The 13,604-nt window shown below is 31.8% G+C and overlaps 1 protein-coding gene across 1 annotated transcript; it reads left to right on the top strand.

Moving 5' to 3' along the window:
• Positions 1–11,816: 11,816 nt before the first annotated feature.
• On the top strand, positions 11,817–13,120 carry LOC134246452 (galanin receptor 2b-like). Its single transcript, XM_062728823.1, has 2 exons — positions 11,817–11,905; positions 12,178–13,120. The coding sequence occupies exons 1-2, from the start codon at positions 11,817–11,819 to the stop codon at positions 13,004–13,006; spliced, it is 918 nt and encodes a 305-aa protein (XP_062584807.1). The 3' UTR covers positions 13,007–13,120.
• The last annotated feature ends 484 nt before the right edge of the window (positions 13,121–13,604 follow it).

The raw sequence follows: 13,604 nt of genomic DNA, 5'->3' as shown, positions 1-13,604 counted from the left end.
TAGTGCCTCTTTGCAAAATTGTGAATTTCATGGCCTCTGGTTTAAAACAAAATAAATTCAATTGTTGGAAATTTTTAATGAAACTCAGGTGACCTAAAGGCCCGGGGGCCCTTTTGTTTATATATATTTTTAACAGTAAACGCATACTTTTAAAAAAAGATCAAAATAAATGGAAATGGATCTGATTGTAACGTAGCCTGTGGATAAATGTGTCTGACCCCCCCCCCCCCAAAAAAGAATTTGTATCTCCTATGCTGTTAGGTAATCTCGCCTTAAGCATTATTTATATATTTATTTATTTATTTTAATTTATAATTCCCAATAAATAAAAACAGTTACCTAAACAATTTATCCTTTTTGAGTTTAAAATCTGTGAATATAGAATTTTAACTGAAGCAAGTTTTATCTGTGTGAAAATAGCAAATCTTTTTTATCTAATAACTTAGAGACACAGCAAAAGCCAACACTGACAAAAATTTAAGCCCTATTTTAAACCTTATACTGGAAGTTTCATTATAACCCTCTTTATTTTATTTATTTGTTTATTTATTTATTATTTTGACCATTCATACAGCATATGCCATAAGGAAAATACATCTATTAGAAAGACCAGCACTGCGAACCTTATTCAAATGAGTCTGCATTGACTTTAGCACCTAAAGAACTCTGTAATTTGTCCCACATCTCTTTTGAAACTGAATTACTTGATTAAAACTGGTAAAAGTTCGGGGACTTGAAGTTGCATTTCCTATTTTGAGGTTCACTTTCCCTGATGAGAAAGATAACTCAAAGGAATAAATGTTAATTTCCTAATAATTTTGACTAGATTAGCCTATCAATTATTATTATTTATTTATAATAGTCTTTTATTTGTAGAATTATATTTAAATACCTAAAGATTTTCTTCTTGTATAAGTCTTAAAGAACATTGACGGGAAATAAAAGCCCGTGCTGAAATTTATCTCTGTGTGAATTATCGACATTTTTGGAATAGTGTATATAATGAATTGAGTAAAATAAGTTTACCTGATTTTCATGTTAACTTAAGATAGTACAAAACTTTTCATTTACTAAACACAACTATATAAGATACAAGGCCTTTATGCAGTTAAGGGGTGAGAAGGCATTAAATGTATGTGTCTTTATTGTGTTATCATGATATAAACAAACCTGCTCAAATAAGGTACAGGCCCTGTTAGAAAAATTCATAATTATGTTCATATACACTGAAGACGGCTTCCGAATGTTCAAACAGCCTGACCTTCATTTATGTCCTTTATTTATAACTTGAACCAAATCGAAATGTCAACACAGAATATATATGTGAAACAAGCCTTTGACCCCCCTCTTACTTAATCTGAAGACTTATATATACATATATTAACCAGCAAAATAATAGCTAGACAATAGATATCTACATGTACTTAATCAAAATAAAATTCGGGAAATCCTATCTATATCAACTAGTGAACCATTGAGGCCCTAAATTACTATGCACATTGTTATTATTCTGGTTGAGTCTGAAGCTGTCCCCCTTTTCAAGCCCCCTAAGAGAAGAGATATCCGAATAGATGAGGATGCTGCTGGTCCTAATATAACTATTAATATGTAGATTTGACAGACAATGTACAATTCAACTTGGGTGCAGAAAATCTATGCCCCCAGCTTTAACAGCCTGAATTGTTCATTGCAATGCTTCCGTGCAACTGATTACTCAAAATCTATTTAGTCATCATTCATATTTACTTACCTTGAGTTTTGTCATAGCATGTGTACATGTACAACTGTAAATATGTATAAACAAATACACATCTTATTTCATGTTAAATTCATATACATAAAAATGCATTAATTGTAATATAACAATTAACATTCAAAAGCACCACAATTTGTTCTTTATTTTACTTCAAATTATTTTATTTCCCAATTGATTACTGCCTTTGTTGCAATTCTATACCTTCCAAGCCTCTCTTTGGACCATTGTTTAGGTTGAATGGCCTTGATTGAAAATTTATATCCTTTAATTAGAGTTCTGTTCCTATGTGAATCAGGGTAAATAACATTTCTAAAGACATGATACAATAGCTTTATAAAACTTTAATTTATTTTCAATCTGTATGTTTTCTACTTATTCACTGTTTTAAGGAAAAGTTTTTTTATGTCACAAAATATTTTGACTGATAAACTGATAAATACAACAAGCCCGAAGTTACAAAATAACCCATCCCCATATTGTAAGAATTATAACTATGCATATTCCCATTTCTAAACCCCCTAAAGATAGGCCAAGGGAACTAAGTATCTAAATATAGGCTACCATGTGTACGGATGTTTGACCAATGACCTTGAATAACACGGACCGAATAAAGTTGAATTTCAAACCTATTTTTAGATTAGCTCATTTTGTTTAAATAATATTTCACTAAGTACGTTTTTCCTCATTCAAAATATACTGATGAAGTTGGTTATTATTACCATACTTGTGTATCTTGTACCATGTGCCAGTGTTTAAAGTATGGACGGGAGGCAAATCCATCTGTTTCAATCCAATGAAATTTTTGCCATCGAGCAATATCATTGTTGATAAGATAATCCATGTTAATTCTTTGACAGAAATTTAACTTTAAAAACTGGAAATTATTAAAAAATATTTCATAATACAGAAAAATAAATCGGATACTTTCATCACCCACCTTTCACTTTCATTGATGCATAGAAAAGGGGAGATAACCCGTAAACCTAGTAACTACGTACTGACACTGCATGGATGGATAAATAAATTCCGGCTTATCTCATTTATTTAATTTTTCACAAAAAGGAGGTGAATGATGACATATAATCAAAGGATATATAGAGCTTAGATAACGACGCATATTATGAGATGAACTCAAATATGCGGTATTATGTATAATTTTTCAGATAATACTAAGAATTAAATATATATTTGAGGAACGTGTCCTCTGACCTTAATAACTTATATTTAGAGACTAATTTTTACATATAAAGGGACAAATTAAATGCAAAAAAGGAAAACTATAATTTTAAGAAAATAAAAGGAAAAAAACTCTCTGAAAACCTCATTAGACACTTACCTATTTGAATGAAGGCTTCTTAAATCGACACTCACAACTTGTTTTCAAGCGCATGCATAGAAATGAGAAAGAAGGAAAAAAAGGTATAACAAATCTTTTTTTTATTATTTCCTGGAATAAATTATAGCCTATCAGGTTTCGTATCAAATCTCTAAGAATTGCTTGTTGTATTTGAGTGCACAGTCATTTTGTTTTAAAAACCTACTTTAAGGATCTTTACAAATTTTTGATCAGAGTTGTGGCGAATGACCTTGGTTGCCTTATGTCACACTTAGTTATCTCAAAAACAAAGTTATTTTCTTTTGAGAGGCTTTTTAAACGGAATGTTTTTTTTTTGCCTTTTTGTTTGTTTTTTTTTGTGTAGTTTATGATTGACAAATATATAATAAAGGTTTAAGGTACATTCAATAATGTTGTGAATCAGAATATATGCTCCCTATCGCTGCTGGGAGTATCCATAAGCTGCTGATTTTAGACTACAAAAAGAGTTAGGACCTGATTTATTAGGGAAATATTTACTTTGGCTTTATATGCTTTATAAATACTCAAAATTTCCTCAAAATTAATTTTGAGAGATTTGTTAGATCACAAATTACTATTAGAACTTTACAAGTTACAAATTTTAGCGATAATATATAATTGGCATTATTAGCGAACTAAATAATTTCACTAAACTCGAATAAAGATAAAAAATGATTTTATTTGTAAAAGCTTCACTAATGAGAATTTTAAATGTAAAAAAAATACTTCTCAACTGAAGAGATTTTTTTTTTTAATTTTTGAAGGTTCTTTTTTTTCTATCTGCAATATGCCAAGCGCCATTTTCTAAGAACGGTCTTCTGTGAGCTGTTATTCTGTAAATCTTTATTTTGGCGCATGTCAATCTCAACTACTTGATATGTATTTTCTCCACAGAACAACTCGGCGAAATTTTTCCTTACTTCACATGATACATACGTCTTTCATATTATCATTGATAAAAGCAATTTTTCAAGCAGTCAAGCGGCAGAGTCACTAGACACCCGACATTCAGTGGCGGAATATTATAAAAACATAATCAGTAATAATGGTAAAACGTTGTTCGTGGGGCAGATGCAACAGTGACAATAGGTACATGTATTTGGACCGAGACTATATGAAAGGAGTGGTATTTTTTCCTATTCCAAAACCAAAAAATAGGTTGGAAGACACCAATGTATGGGAAAAAGCATGTGGACGAAAATTCTTGATTGGGGTTAACGTCAATAAACAGGCATATTTATGCAGTAAACTTTCGTTGACTGTCGTCCTACTAATGTGCACCCTTATCAAGTGAGCGCAGACTCACGTCGAGTGACTCTAAGGGCAACGAAACCTGAGGCAAGGAAACAGAATAAAGATAATATTGATCCAGGAAAGGTGTCTTTTACTGAGTGTAACATTATAACAGACTGTCCAGAGCCCGCGTTGTTTGTCACAATGGAAGGGAGGATAAAATTGAAGAAGTTTCATTTCAACCAACACATGGTATGAATTAACAATTTTCACAATACAAAATAGCTGCAGAGGATTTCTTAAAATAATTACATTGAATTACAATCATTGTAAACTTTAAAGCATGACTATTAAATCTATTTAAACATCATACTGAAAGCTTTTGTAGAAGAGTCTGGAAAGTAATAATCAGCTATTTTTGAAATGTCTAAGGATGAATCTCCCATATTTACAGACTCCTAGAAGAGAACCCAAACACTTATTGTCACTGAAGGAAGAGTTGAGTCTTACCCTGTTACGATTACGTAGAGGATTCGACACCAAGTCCCTGGGTGATATGTTTGGCATTTCTGAAAGTTCTGTGTGTCGAATATTTACTGTTTGGTTGTGTCTGATGACTTTTGACCTAAGCTTTTTAATTAAGTGGCCTTTTAAAGAACAAATCATGGAGAATTTACCTAAATTCTTTAAACAAGAAAAAACAAGATGTATAATAGACTGCACAAAATGTTTTGTACAAAAAACCTAGTCTTCTATCTCCTCAGAGAACTACATACAAACATAATAATACCTTTAAGTGTCTTGTAGCTATAACTCCCACAGGCTCTTACTGTTTTGTCTCTGATTTATATACTGGTAGCATATCTGACAAGAAAATAGTTCAAGATTCTGTTTTTTTTTTTTTGGAAATATTGAACTTGGCAATGACATTGAATTGCTAATTGTGGGTTTCTTATAATGGGTGCCACGCTAAACAATCATCCATTTCTTTTTGAAAGCAGTTGGGCAATGCAACCACTAAAACTAGGAGGATTGCACGAGCTAGAATCCATGTAGAGAGAGAGAGAGAGATCGATTGCACGTTTAAAAAAAAAATACAATTTTAATTTGCTGGCTGTTATTGCACTCCATATGAAGCCTCTGTGTAATCAAATTGAAAGAAATGAAAAGAATTAAATTTTTACAAGACAAATTAAGGATTAAAATTCATTGCGTGACCACACATATTGAAAACAATCAGAGTGAAATATGAATGATTGAAATATCTTACTATCTTACAATAATCAAAACAACTTTTTTGTGTGTAAAGGGCTATAGGTATCTGAGCACTAAACATTAATATATGACATGTGTATAATATATTTATATGTATGTTGTTTAACGTCCCTCTTGATAATTTTTCACTTATATGGATAATATATTTATATCTGAATTCATCTTCTTGTTGATATTTCAGTGTTTATTGACTTGGTACTTTACCTCAAAAATAATACTATTATGCATTTGCATGTGAAATGACCATCAATAAAACAACCAATGATTTACATGTTATGATGTATTCTTAATCCTGTATGTGACAAAAATGATAATTTATCGTTATACATGTACCTTGCTTCCATGATCTTTAGTTGTTTGATGAGAACTGAGCAATCATGTTGTCGTGGTCGTTTAGCTTTTAAATTGCCCTCATCAGTGATTTGCCTGACTTCGAAGGCTTCTATTTCATATAATGTTGCTCCAATGTAAAGGTATCCACCATCAGCTTTGTAGAAAAAGTGTGTGAAATGTAGCTTACACACATTCTGTTGGACAATATTTTTCTTAGCAATAACAGTGTATTTTGTATACATATTTGTATACATAATTGACTACTTTGAATATGGGATTGGGTTAAAGAACATTATTGTATGCCTGGAATCCCGAAATTTGTCATAACTCAACAAACATTATGCAACAGAAATAGATTTATAAAACTGACTAATTGTGCTTAAATAATTATCAATTAAATATGTGCATATGTTTCATACATACCTACCCACTAATGCATGTGCAGTTAGCACATTTTACATCTCCAGTTTTTGCAATGATGACCCATGTATGCAGTTTGCCGTTTTATACAATAAATAATAAAGAAACATCATAGAGCCAAGACATTGGTAGCTTTGTTAGATCATTCGACAGTCCCTGGATCCGGAAGGGATCTTCTACTGCGAATTTACTCAGAATATCAGGCACAGTCAAAGGCTAATCGGTGCTCATATCGGGATTATATGGCAATCAAGCTCACAACTGCATCACACAGACTCAATAAATCCATGCGTTTCAATTTTAAAACAGAAATCCCCTTTCTTTTCAAGAATATCTGTAACTCGTCAACTTTATACTCTGTGTCGGGCATCACGTGACTTTGTAAAAACGAAAGGTTAAAACAAGACCGGAGAGAAGAATTGGATCTATGAACGAGGGATATAATGCTTATATATATATATATATATATATATATATATATATATATATATATATATATATATATATATATATATATATATATATATAATAATCCAGAGTTTGGAAAAGATGATCACATTTTATTCCAAAGCGCTTTCGCCATTCGGCTCTTCAGTGGATTTTGAATAACAATAGCAACATGACATGATAACGTCGTTATTATGACGTCATAATTAAAGGACAACGTTAAAATTTGGCGCAAAATATGTCCGTAGAAAGCGCCAAATTAAATAGACTTGACACTGTAAATGATACATATTTACACAATAACAATCAATAATTAATAAATTTTAAAAACAATATTAACAGTCATTGATTAAATCAGAACATTTATCTGTTTAGTTTAGGCTTAAATTTATCAATGAAATACTACGCTGGCAACTTTAAACTATACATATACTGAATGCGGTAACTAACGTAATCTTACATGTAATTTGAACAGATTTTATTGTAATATAATTACAATGGGATTGAGCACAAGTTCTGAAAACTTATAACGCCCTCTCCCTATACATGTAAATTACACATTTCATTCTTTGTACTATTCAGTGAATCAACCCCCCACAATAAGCAGTGATCTAATATGTGGATTTTGTCAAAATGTAAACATTTATGTAAAAATTATTTTGGGGGTTCCCTACTTGGGACGTACGAAAAAAAATGATATGGTCCTAAACTTTACCGCACGTGCACAAGGGACTGTTGCCGTAATCAAAGTAAGAAGGTGGATCAATTAAATTTTTTTAATCTTACATGTAGAAATGGATATGGAAAATCAAAGTCTAATATTTTTTTATGTGGAATGTGTAGGTTAAGTCTGCAAAGCATAATACTACCTCCGCCTTTTTTCGAAAATTCTTTTCCCACTAACATGTCAGAGTTATCATCTTTACTTATTGTCACCACGTAAATAGAGAAAAACAATTTTTGACGGGACCTTAAATCTCCAAAAGGAAGAATCCGATTGAATGAATAATATATTTAGTATTTCTGTAGAATAATTTGTATATACATCGCTGTATTGTATACTGCGTACAATATTATTTTCTTCAAAGTGCTTAGTTGACACCATAGACCTAAATCGAGGTCTATGGTTGACACAGAACGGATATTTTTTTTTAGATATAAATTTGTAAATCAAAAACTTGCAATATACAGACTAACACTACACAGTCAAATTTAAACTTTACCTATACTGAATTAAGTAGCATGCAAAAGAGAGAATACTGAATGTGTAAATATGTTGATCTGGAGAGCGTATATATATGTCTCTAACGTCATCAATACTATTTCCGCCTTTATCTCGAAAGTTCTATTCTCATTCACAGGTCAGAGTTATCTTTCTTTACCCACCTTTTACTACGTAAAAAAGAAAAATTTTAGTACCGAAAATATAAAAAATGCGGAATCTGATTTAAAAACAAATTATATATTTAGTATTTGTAGAAAAATGTCTGTTTTACATAAGAATATCTTGAAAAATATCTAAAAACAAAAAAATAAAAAATTGACCAAAAACAAATTCACTTCCGGTTCGGACAGGAATATTTGGGAAAAACACGAAAACAACTTCAAAACAAATAGAATATCATGATCTAATACTCCTGTAAATTTCATATCTTTACCTAAAACCGTTTCCGAGAAAACTACCACAAAATCCATTTTAAAATTGAAAATCGGCCATAACTTTGGACCGGAAGTGAATTTTTCAAAAAACAATTTTTTATAAATTAATATCAACCTCTTCATAAAAAATTTGAAAAATTTAATTTGGGAATCCCTACAAAAGGGAGGGAATAAAAATAATAAAATAAAAATAAAAAAAAGAAACAATACAAAAACCCTTTAAACTTCCCTTGTGAACGGAAACTTAACTGAAAATCTTTTCTTCCCAAAAAAGAAGGTCTTCCGTTCTCCTCTAATTATCTGTAAGAAGGTATGTCCCAAAAACATTTCAAATCTTTTTTATAAAAAATATTTATGGGAGAGTAAGAAACTCAATTTATATTTTTTTCATAACCAGAAGTCGTCGTTTTTGTTTCCAATGGGACTCAATTTGAAAATACTAGTAAAAAGCTATTAAGGTAATTCTAAGAAAGATTCCATAAAGAAAAGTTTAAAATTTTGATTTCTTTGATCACTTCCTGGACACCGGAAGTGACGGTGGATGATCTTAAACTCAAAGGATTTGTCTATTCATCAAGGTCTACCACCCCTAGTAGTTTAGTGTCTTAATTTTTACCCTTAACAGATCTAGTAATGATAACTTCTGATTTTGAGGACAGGAAATTCTGACAGGAAGTGAATTTTACTGAGATATTAGACATTACTGTAGACATTTGCAGTCTGAATAACATATCCAAAAATTATTACAAATACTTTAACTATAACAAGTATTTATGGGAAAGAAAACAAATTATGAGTTTTTCCTTTTTTTCCGGAAGTTGTCGATTTTGTTTCCGGTGATACTATCATATTTCAAAACTACAAATAAGATGCTATAATGTGATGCAAAAAATTTCTAAAAGAAAAGTTGAATTTTTTGATTTCTTTGATGACTTCCCGTGACAACCGGAAGTGACGGCGGACAAGTTATCCCAACTGGTTTTGCCTAATCATCAAGATCTACCACTTGAAACATTTGGGTTTAAACCTTATCGTTTACGAGATCTAGCTATGATAATTTACAATTTTAAAGGGCAGAAAATCACGCAACCGGAAGTGAATTTTCCTGAGATTTTAGACATTACTGTAGACATTTGCAATCTGAATAACATATCCAAAAATCATTACAAATATGTCATGTATAAGAAAATTTAGGAGAAAGAAAAAAAAAAAAAAATGCAATTTTTCTCTTAAAACCGGAAGTTGACGTTTTTGTTTCCAGTTGGACTGATATATTTTAAAAATACAAAAAAGATAGTATAACGTCATGCCAAAAAAGTTTTATAAAAGAAAATTTGAAAATTTTGATTTTTTGGAAATTCCCGTTACGACCGGAAGTGAGGCAAATCTTTTCCAAACTGAATTTGCCTACTCATCAAGATCTACCAATTGTATAAGTTTGGTGTCTTAATTTTTTCCTTTACGAGATCTAGCATGATAACTTCTCATTTTGAGGACAGGAAATCACGCGACCGGAAGTGAATTTTACAAAGATATCTGACGTCACTGTAGACATTTGCAGTCTGAATAACATATCCAAAAATCATTACAAATACTTTATCTATAAAATATATTTATGGGAAAAAAATACTGAAAATATGCAGTTTTTCTCTTATAACCGGAAGTTGTCGTTTTTTTTTACGGTGGGACTGACAAATTTAGAAAGTACAAATAAGATACTATAATGTGATGCAAAAAAGTTTAATAAAAAAAAAAGTTTAAATTTTAGATTTATTAGATAACATCCTGTGACGACCGGAAGTGACGGGGACATTTTAAAAGGATTGCACAAATCTACTTATCATGATCTATTATTCATGAAAGTTTTATGTCTTAATCTGTTATCGTTTCTAAATCGTCCGGACATGATCACTTTTTGAAAAACGGAAATTGGACATATTTGACGACCGGAAGTGAATTTTGAAAAACTGTAAACTACATTTAAAGATATTTTTGATCTCATCATCCCTGAAAATTTCATAAAAATCTGTCCAGTCATCTCTGAGATATTGTCAAAAAAAGAAATTACAAAAGGGGAAAAAAAATAATAATAATAAAAAAAAAGGCATAAGGGTTTGTCTAAACGGAAACCTTTAAAAATAATAATAATAAAAACAGAGTAAAACAAAAGTTCCCCCAAATTCGTTTGGGGAACATAATAATAAGAAACAGATAAAAACAAAGTTCCCCAACTTGTTTGGGGAACATAACTAGCAACTGGAAATGGAGTACATAAAATAAACTTGACTAGACGAATTAATATACCTTCAATGGCAGAGCCGACTGATTATCAAGCTTATGCTAACAATAAAGAACAACTTATAGCCTCAAACACACAACTAAAACTGTAGAATACGATCCAATATTCTTAACTTGAACAGAACAATGCATTAATTAGTAAATGCATATAGGTCACCAAACCGGAAAACACGATTTTAGTAAAGTCTGATGGCTACCAAAGGATGAAATGTAAAATCCACCCCATTTCCCCTGTATTATTAATCCTACAATCTTACATGACATAACGACAGGTAAGATATAACGATAATAGCCAGAACTAATCGTAGCTGACATATTATTTTCAGTAAAGCATAAACGAACAACTTTTTTTGCAGGCAAAGTAAAACATAGATTGAACGAGAACTGAAAGACTTCATAAAATTACGTTAACTTAAAAATCAAGTAATATATTATAATATATCATTGTGTAGCAGTATCGAGTGCTATATGAAAAGATCTATCTTGATATGGACTTCAATTCAACATTTCGATTTTGACGACGACCTTCATGTATCAAAATCATCTGCATTTGAATCACTCGGACCAAACGTGTGACGTAAACAATCCTCAATTAACTCCACTACGCTCCATACAATCCTTCGATGTAAGTTGTTGAGGAATATGCATCAAACCGATATTTCTCCGCCGGAAACTGAAACGTCACTCATTTCATATTTCGCTCTACATAATGTAAAGATCTTATAAAATCGTTTTTGAACTTTTTAAGTTGTTTTCTTTGTATATTGGTTTTGATTACAATCGTATTTTAGAAGTCTTTGAAAGCAAACACTGTGTTGGCCATCCCCTCACCCAGGGATTTGGTTGATATCGGTTCAGTGGTTCTTGAGAAGAATATACAAATATAAGTTTACAGACAGATGGACGCCGGACAAAATGTGAATTTTCAGCTTGATTATTATTCGTTACATTTCTGTTTAATTTTGTTACACTAATGGACTTTTTCGAGAAGCACTGACTTACACAGTTGACAGTTTACTTGACATTTAAACCCGCATAATGTATGGAGGTACGGATTTGATAATAGATAAGAACACCTTTCTAGTGGTCATAGGTAGTGCCCCTAATGTTGTTAGGGATAATAACATGTGAAGACCGGGAGTTGAGGGTAGGGTGATTGTAGTTTTCTTTAAGTACAACTGATTTACATTTTGAAATAGCCCATTATTTTGGTTGAATTTAATGTAGAGCAAAATATTTTATCATAAAAGAGCTTCTGTACATCGTTCTAGTGTAAACGTAAGCTGTCAACTGTAAAAGTCAGCGCTACTCGTAAAAGAAGTCCACTAGGTGCTATCTTATCAAATTGACAATGTTTATTAACATATATTTTTTAATAACCACGGTTTCTTAATTGCAGAACTCCTCAAAACACGTGCTATATTATCATAGCTCTTTGGGTGTTCTCCTTCCTCGTATTTTCATGGGTACTAATGGTTGTGCGGGAAGTGAAGGCGTTTCGTCCCATTTGTGTGGAGGAAATGGAAGATGACGAACGAAAAGCTTACTCAGCCTGCATGTTTATCTTCTTTTATCTGATTCCACAGACATTGGTTGGGTTTTGTTACATTCAGATTGCTCAAAAACTACGCGCGCACTTGAGGCGTGGTGCCAGACTAAACCAGGCGGCACTTGTCACACTGAAAATAAGAGGAAAGATAGTGAAGATGACATTTGTCGTAACTCTGGCATTTGCAGTTTGTTGGCTACCTCTTCACGTAGCAGCAATAATGAATTCACTAAACGTTCCAGCGACGACATTTTCGTATCATTTGCAATTATTTGCGCCGTGTTTTGCTTATATCACAGTGTCTCTTAATCCTGCAATTTATTGTTTTATGAGTAAAACTTTCAGAAAATTTTTGAGAGCTGCATTTACCTGTAGAGCAATCTCGTTAAGTTCTGCCATGCTAGGGGAAGATGCTGAATTGATTCCAAATAATCAGGATATGAGCAACAGCAGTAAGCATTGGGAACTTAGAAGCATAACCAACAACCATGACAAGTCATCACATGCAAATGGATCTATCGATTGCACTATGAACACCCAGACGGAAACTTCCTCAGTGCCCGAAAATTTGGATTGTGCGATAAATAACTTGCTTGAAAGTTCTTCCTCACCGGACAACCTTGTCGATAAAGAATGCCAAACAGAAAAGACTTGTATATCCCAAACAACGAATATATGATTCTAGATTTATAAAATGTATTAACAATATTATTGCTTTTCTAAAGAGCTTCATTAAGCTCAACAAATCACCAAACATAAGAGGAATTATGGTTTTTCAATTCAGTAGGTTATTCCTTAAGATTCTTCATTGTTGATGATGATTGTTGAATTGACGCATTGATGCATTATTTTACATTTCCCTTAATGTAACTGTTAATGATATTATTATTATAAATTTTAATTTTCAGATTATGAACGATCTTAATAAAGTATTTCTCAAAATAAATGTGTACATTTTGACAATCTTTTAATTCTGAATTCATTTTGTTGTTGTTATTCCTAAAAACTAATAATATGATTTTTAGGTCACCTGAGTAAATTCGGGTTTGCTATTTGTTTTCGTCCATTGTCGTGCGTGAACATTTGAACATTTTTATCTTCTTCTCTGCAACCGTTCAACCAATTTTGGTATAAAGCATCTATAGGTAAAGGGGAACAAAAAATGTGAATTTCATGATCCCTGCCTCCCTGGGGCCGGAGGGTGGGGCCAAACACCACTAAAATCAAAATCTTCTTCTTTACTCCTGTACATCAAGCAGTCACTGTGTTGTCATGAT

Source organism: Saccostrea cucullata, unplaced genomic scaffold, assembly GCF_032062105.1.
Source record: "Saccostrea cucullata isolate Sc308-1 unplaced genomic scaffold, CSIRO_AGI_Scuc_v1 ctg13569, whole genome shotgun sequence".
NCBI classification, from domain to species: domain Eukaryota; kingdom Metazoa; phylum Mollusca; class Bivalvia; order Ostreida; family Ostreidae; genus Saccostrea; species Saccostrea cuccullata.
Note: the sequence above shows the minus strand (reverse complement) of the source record. Positions and strands in the feature narration are given on the sequence as shown.